Raw genomic sequence first — 8,086 nt, forward strand, 5'->3', positions numbered from 1 at the left:
CAGATGTGTTCATAAACAATAGACTACTCTGAGTCCTCAACTTCAAGGCAAGAACACACTTCACAATTTTTTCTGAATGTGTTACACACATGTTTATGACACTGCCCACAATACTGTTTTGGTTTACTTAGATTGTTGTACTTCTGCTTCTTTGTTTTAGCTTCTCTTACACAAATATGGTATCGACCTTTCCCTGCAGGAGGCTGACGTACTTCTGTTGTCACTCCTTTGATTTTCTCTTGTGGAATAGTTTCCATTGATTGAACAATTTGGTTAGATAACCCTCTTGCATTGGCACTTCTTTCATCTACCTGCAATTTCACTAGTTCCATCCTAGCTTACAGAAGATAAAGTTTCCGTTTGTCGTGTTTCTTTTCATTCCATCTCGGATGTTGCTGGATGAATATCTTGGTTGCATTGATAGCACAAATGTCGATGAGAGAGTAAAATACAGATAGAGGCCATCTCTTTGTTCCCCCTCGCCATTTGATCAATGGTATCAATTACCTGCATAGGGTTCCATATTCAAGACGTACCTGTCAGCTGCATCGGACATCATGTGTGTAAGGATGCCATACTTGCCCGGTTTATCCTTTATAAATACTTTGAATGGGGAGCGGCCTCTAAACAAGCTGAGCATCTCATCAGTGGTGGGGTGGACCCCTGGTTTATACAGTAGTGGAAAACTATCATTCACTTTGTTGTTAACATCACGGATTGCTGTGAACTTGTCTGTTTCCCTTCTTATTTGGCGGGTACTTTTGTCATAAAACCTTGTGATTGCAATAAGTTCCTTGAAACGTTCTCTTGCCATAATACCCTTGAAAACTAGCCGACCCATTAGGCCTGACCAAAGATCGTGTCCTCTGACAGAATTGTCCTTGTTTGACCCCGTAAGTATCAGGATTCCTATAAAGGCATACAATTATTTCTCATTAGTCAAAGTAACATTTCACCTAACTGCCTCTTTATTTGAATGTTTTACTACAACATCCATGATGTGAGGCGTAAGAAGTAACTTCAAGGCTTCTCCGGGTGAATGGCAAACACCAGCTGGAGTTACTCCTGCCTGCTCTCTACTATATTAGCAACAGACCTCCGAGGAATTCTAGACTGTGTGGTTACGTACCTTCTTCCAGACTTGGCCACAATAACATCCTGATGGTCACTGCCTGAAGCTGCGCTATCTTAATCTTCTCTAACATCCACACCACTTTCCCGATCTGAATCATACTCCGTAACACCTTCCTCATAATCACTTTCACTCCCCGAGTCAGAATCTTCATCTGAAATTTCATTCAGAACTCTTTCTAAAGACGAGTCACGTATTCTTTTAGACATTTCTAAGTCTGGGTGTGAACAGTAGGGAACTTCACTAACTCACTGCAAGTTTACAAGATAAATAACAGATCACTGACATCAACAATCACTTCCTCTGAAAGTAAACCCATTGTAGTGAACATCAAGAATACCAACCAACAAGAAACTAACTTGCATAGTTGTAGAAATGAGAAATACGAAATCCTACTAAGGGAAATTTTCTATAGCATGGAAGCCTAAGAGGGGGGGGGGGGGGGGGCGGGTGAGGTTTGGACGTAAAAAAAAATTGTGGGTTCAACGAACCCCTCATTTATGCGTCCTAGGGTTAACAATGGTACTCGTGTCAGTCCTCTGCTGGCATAGTCCATCAACGCCGAATTCGCCGCACTGCCCTAACGGATACGTTCGTCGTCCGTTCAAATTTGATTCCTGCGGTTATTTCACACATCTCTGTTGGTACATACAACTCTACGCGAACGCCGCTGCTCTCGATCGTTAAGTGAAGGTCGTCGGCCACTGCGTTTTCTGTAAGAAGAGGCAATGGGTGGAATACGGTGTCCTCGGCACACTCTTGACACTGTGTATGTCGGAGTATTGAATTCCCTAACGATTTCCGGAATGGAATGTTTCATCTGATCTTGTTTAGAGCGCGCGCTATAATCGATTACAGTTCGCTGTTCTGGTGCGGGTGGCGCTCCGGTGGTGATTTGCTACTACGTCACTAGCGTGTGTTTGCAGTGGCCGGCGGAAAGCGAGAGGATAGTCGGTTCGTGAAGTTCGCTCTGCCTGACCCGCTAGTGACTAGCGCTAAGGTTGTTGTGCCTCGCAATATGAGCAGAGTGGTCTGGGGCGGAGGCGACTCGCCGCTGTGCCGGCCATGCGGTGGTGATTAACTGGAGTCGGCGTACTTGTTCTTCCTGCCTGTCTGATGTGGAGGTCCGGTGGGGTCCTGTGATACTCTGGCCCGGAGACAACTAGTTGCTGACTTTTGGAGTCGTCTGCTAGGTGGGCTCGGTTGGCTCTTCAGATTTTGTCCTGGAAGCTCCAGTGGCGGTTTCTGAACTTCATTCTGATGCGGGACGGCGCTGTTGGAAGTTTTTGCTGTGTGTGTGTGTGGCACATTTCGATATTTGTTGGCACTAATTTATTTGCTCAACTGGAGTATCTTTCGGTTACCCCGCTGAGTGGGTCGTTGCCCACCCGATTTGCTCAGCGTTACCTTTGGTGGTTCCTGTTTGTTCCTTTTTGAAGGAGTTCACGTAAGTGATTCCTGTTAACTGCCCGGAGTGCCGTTCATGTATGGTATATTTCGCATTTCATGTGTTAGGTAAAGTCTGCCTAAGAAAGGCGGTTTTGGACAGTATATGCATAGTGAATTACTGCTGCTTGGTATATGTGGTCTTCTGGGACCTGAACAACACGATCTCGTCAATTTGGTTTGTGTAACAGCATTTAGTGGTATGTTCTGTATTTTTATCTCATTGTGTTCTTATTAACTTGGTGGAATAGTCGCGTTTGGTGTCGTTAAGACACTTCTAAGGTTGTGGTTTGACTATTCATGTGCGCTTGGCTTTTATTGTTTCGTTTTAGGAAACGAGAATTGTTTGAGATTTGTGTGTGTTGGCTTCCGGCACTTATTAAGAGCGCCCGAGTTAACGGCGGTGTGGTTATCATGTGCTGTCGGGATGTTATACCGTATTTTTTAATTTTATCTTGTGTTGATATTATGTGTCGTGTGTTACAGAACATAACCAAGGTGCGTAAGTGATGGGCAGTTGTGGGAGGAATGTCGGGGAGCTCTCAGCGGTTTATTTCGGTGACCGTTTCTAGTGGGAAGGCTCCCAAGTGTTGAGAGCTCGCTCTTCTGTGATTGCGTTGGGAGTTGCCCTCGCCCTTTGGTTGTATCAAATTATTACTTTGTTATTATATTTATTGGTTGTGTGTTGCGCTTCTATCATTTTATGGTGCCAAGCGCCATTATCTTTCTCAAAGTTTTTTTTTTATATAAATGGTTTTAAATTGTAATGCCAAATTAACTTATTATTGGATCTTTGTCTGTGGAGTAAAATCTTTTAAAGCATCGTTGTAATTTGTTGTACACAAGAAATTTCTCTTATTTCATGGTGCCAAGTTGCCATTATTATTAATTCTTTTTAGTTTATTACTACTCTTAAGGTTTTCCTGTTTTATGGTGCCAAGTGTCATTATCATTCTTAAAGGTTTTTTGTAAATGATCTTAAGTTTTATTGCCAAGTTAACTTATTATTGGATTTTGTAAAAAGTTCTTTGATTTTATGGTGGCAAGCCGCCGTTATTGTTTTTAAAGCTCATTCTTTTAACCATTTGTTAAGTTCTGTAAGTTATATAAGAACACACATTACACATGTGTCCAGCTGAATTCCGCGTTCAGAGTCTGTTCATTGCCGTGGTGCGGACGTAATCACCTCAGTACAAATGACAGCACCACCATTTTTTTTTTCTTTGTTGTATTTCAATTCCCCATCGGGGCGGGCTGGCAGCAGCATATGCGCTGCTCTTCAGCCGAAAGACAGAGAACAAAACAATAGAAGACATTTAAAAGCAGCAAAGGAGAGAATAAGGTGAACACAGATATAAAAAAGGGGGAACATCATGGAAGGCAATAGACAAAAAACGGGGTGACTGTAAAATGGAGATAAAAAACTGTTTAAAAGTAGCACACACAAAAAGCCACACACTGCGACGATTAAAAGAACACAAGGCACAGTATGACTGGAGCATAAAGGTGTTGACGGATGCCATAGCACATAACGTAACACTGACGGCGAACCTCAAGGCAGTACACAATTAAAATCACACCTCTTGATGCACAGGAGAAACAGCACTAAACACAACAGTGATGTGGCACACTGATGACGATCAATGCAGAGGATCTGCCAGGCGCTAGGAGATGAGGGAGACCTGAAGAAGGGAGGGAGGGGAAGCACCACGACAGCACCGTCCTCTTAGATATGCTATACCCTCATCTCTGTATGCGCGTACCGCTTGAGCTGTTTTACTGCCCCACAGCTACTCAAAGTAGATAGGAAGCTAGGGAGCTTTGCTGATGGACAAACTCGTGATTGGTACATAATTTTAATTTCACCTACAGAACAAATTTCATTATTACAAAATTACAAATCAGAATAGCAATATGATACTTAATTCGGACCTTTGTCCTCTTAAGAAAGTATACAACTGACTTTAACCAGAAAAACTATGTGATTGGATCACGAATTAATATAACAAACAGTATTTTAAAAATAATAATTAGACACGATTGCAAAAGGATCAGCATAAGCGTACTATTATGTTCACTGCATTCGTAACGGAAAGTTACACAACACTAATGATTCAGCCTGAGTTACTAAGAAAAGATCTCGTCCGTCCCGGCGGGCAGGCCGGACACTTAACTAAAGGATGGAAGCGTGGCTTGTACACGGTGGTACTCGGAACAAACGAGTAGAAAGCAACCGCCAAGCAATTTAGAAGGTGATCAGGCTGCAAGCCGGGACGGGAAACACGCCGAACACACACACACACACACACACACTATCTCAGCCTGCCCGCCAAGGTGACAAACCCCATCTGCCCCACATACCAGATCATTACTGCAACAGCAAATAATACACGCGGCAGACAAATTCAACTCGTGGTTCACCTTTCTCAAGACCGTGCAATGCTCACTAACTACGCGACTATCTGTAACATGACCGAAAAGCAAACTGAGATAATTACCGAATAAAAGAACAAAATTACACTGACTTGAAAAAAAGTGCTGGCCTTCATGTTAAAAGAAAATCTAAAACCAAAACTTGGCGAAGAGCACGCTAATTAACATACTGCATCAAATTAACACTGCAAGGAACCTTCAAAACCAACAGTGAAACTCTGGACTTCGCAAGTTTACTATGACAGTTAACTGATCTCCGGCAGATACAACATGCCATCGTAAGTTTCACAAATCTTGACAGGTTAAGGGGGGTTGGACGTCAAACGGGCCGACTTGGAGCAGGAAAGGCACCACAGGAGATTTTAATTTCCACTGTCTATACTTTTACAAATACATTCATAAAACTTTGTCAGCATGACCAGGAAGTATTCAGGATTCTCACTCATAGCAGTGGAAGTTCAAAAACATAACAAAATAATTTTTTTTGTACATGTGAAATTTCATCATTTTTTTCACTTACTATTGGCTACATTTGTTGCTAAAGGTACATTTTTCTTCACAAGTAAGAGAGATTCTTTGATGAATTTTGTACAGCATACAAACCATACTTACGGATGTATGAAACTCTAGAATTTTCCAAATCTATTAAAAACAATGGTAAAAATTGAGATAATTAACTATAAAATTTGTGTTTTTTCTAAACGTAAAGCTTAAAACGTAAGAGCTCATTCATTTTTTCATAAATTAAACAGATTCTAGAGTGTCAGACACCTGTAAGTATGCAGAATGAGATTTTCTCTCTGCAGCGGAGTGTGCGCTGATATGAAACTTCCTGGCAGATTAAAACTGTGTTCCGGACCGAGACGCGAACTCGTGACCTTTGCCTTTCGTGGGCGAGTGCTCTACCAACCTTTTTTTTTCATTTTATTCGTTGTTGATCGATGTGTTTGGTCGTTGCGGACGTCACATGACATCCGGTCAAGTTCTTAAGATCGTTTTGTTGATCCTTCCACTCAGTATTTTATTACAGAGGCCAACCAGCTCTCTGACCGAACACGCTGAGCTACCGTGCCGGCTATTTATAATGTTTTCACCAGAACAATGATAACACGAAAAAAGAGCAACACTGTCACTTCAAAAACATATCAAAGCTATAATGTGAATGACATGTCATGTGTGATATGTACTCATAAATAATTAATTGTTAACTTTATTAAATTAAAATTAATAGCATTAAACTGGGAAGCACACAGGTACCTTTTTCCGGAATTACATGCAGTGCAGGTGATGTGCTGGCTGTTAGGGTGTACTTCGTTTTGCTAACATAATGCGTCAAGTTGATTATTCTGTCTGCTGATACACTGTCCATGCCATGATCACTCAAAAGAAATACATTAAGCTTACTACTTAAGGCAGTAACAGCTATCTGGTCAAACAAATATTTAGCTATATTATCGCACCTCATAATCTGCTTTAACACCTCCTGTGACTCAGGACGAAATAAATGTGAATGGCTGTGAGGCTCTTCAAAATAGAGAAACACCAAGTTTGCTGGAGAGACAGGATCCATAAATCATGTTAACACTGCATCGACTAGATCTGTCCACGATACAGATGGCTTAAATCTAGTGATAGTCAAACTCTCCTCCTGACCACATGTAAACCCCACCGCATGGTTCAGTTTTTCATTTAGGCTCTATGAAAAAAGGGAACATCAAATACAGAATACAGGCTATCCATGCAGGTTGTTTCCTGCAGAAGGAGTTGTATTACAATATGATAAAGCGTACCCAAAGTGGAGCAACACTGTTTCCGAATTTCCACAGTTCTTCGCTGTATGAAATAACTTTGCAGTATCTCTCATCATATACACTACTTTCCATAACAACGTGTGAACTTGGAAATAAACCTGTGGCTATTGAGTGATGATTTGGAAACGTTTTTGTAATAAAAACATTGCGCCTATATTGAGAGTGAACGCCTCTCTCATGAAGACTGTGTAGGGTTCGTGTTACGTTCTTATTTATGTAATCGTACCGGGAACCATCAAATGACACCACTAACAAAAGGGATTTATTTGGAGAATCGTAAAAAACAGCAAACAGAGTAAAAATGCATATTAACAATATTGCTATGAATACAAACACAGTGTCGTACATGTCAGTCACACATCCAGATTGCCACAAAACGTATGCCAACTGAGCTATCCTAGCACGACTCAGGCCCCGTCCTCACAGCTTTACTTCTGCAGTACCTCGCCTCCTGCCTTCCAAACTTTACGGAAGCTCTCCTGCGAACCTCGAAGAAGTTTCATATTAGCGCACACTCCGCTGCAGATTGAAAATCTCATTCAGGAAACATCCCCCAGGCTGCGGCTAAGCCATATCTTCGCAATAGCCTTTCTTTCTGGAGTGCTAGTTCTGCAGGGTTCCCAGGAGAGCTTCTGTAAAGTTTGGAAGGTAGGAGGCGAGGTACTGCAGAAGTAAAGCTGTGAGGACGGGGCCTGAGTTGTGCTAGGATAGCTCAGTTGGTAGAGCACTTGCCCGCGAAAGGCAAAGGTCCCGAGTTCGAGTCTCGGTCCGGCACAGAGTTTTAATCTGCCAGGAAGTTTCACCTGTAAGTATGGTTTGTATGCTGTGCAAAATTCATCTCTCTTACTTATGAAGAAAAGTGTACTTATAGCAACAAAAGCAGCCAATAGTAAGTGAAACAATTACGTAATTTCACACGTAAAAAAATTTATTTTGTTATGTTTTTGAACTTCCGCTGCTACGAGTGTGAATCCTGAATCCTTCCTGCTCATGCTGACAAAGTGATATGAATTTACTTGTAAAAGTATAGACAGTGGAAATTAAAGTGTCCTGTTGTGCCTCTCCTGCTCCAAGTCGGCCCGTTTCACGTCCTACCCCCCTTGACAGCAGAGTATGAATCGTACGTAACTTAATGCTTCCAGTTACGCGATGAGGAGATGTGTAGTCTGTGGTGACGGACCCGCCACCGTTTCGCACGCAAACGCGTCGACTGATCAGCACCCAACAACCGGCGAGCGGCGAAACGCGAGGACGGCTCGGCCCA

General features: G+C 42.2%; 1 protein-coding gene and 1 non-coding gene across 2 annotated transcripts; one reads left to right on the plus strand and one right to left on the minus strand.

Annotated features, from left to right (window-relative positions):
* Positions 1-1,188: 1,188 nt before the first annotated feature.
* LOC126424574 (bis(5'-adenosyl)-triphosphatase enpp4-like) lies at positions 1,189-7,170 on the minus strand. The gene is given in 3 exon segments (XM_050087317.1): positions 1,189-1,349; positions 6,269-6,707; positions 6,802-7,170. Coding segments are annotated over 3 exon segments (969 nt in total).
* Positions 7,171-7,522: 352 nt separating this feature from the next.
* Trnas-cga (transfer RNA serine (anticodon CGA)) lies at positions 7,523-7,597 on the plus strand. Its single transcript has one exon. It is a non-coding gene; the product is annotated as a tRNA-Ser (tRNA).
* The last annotated feature ends 489 nt before the right edge of the window (positions 7,598-8,086 follow it).

The sequence above is a fragment of the Schistocerca serialis genome, chromosome 10 (assembly GCF_023864345.2).
Source record: "Schistocerca serialis cubense isolate TAMUIC-IGC-003099 chromosome 10, iqSchSeri2.2, whole genome shotgun sequence".
Lineage (NCBI taxonomy): Eukaryota > Metazoa > Arthropoda > Insecta > Orthoptera > Acrididae > Schistocerca > Schistocerca serialis.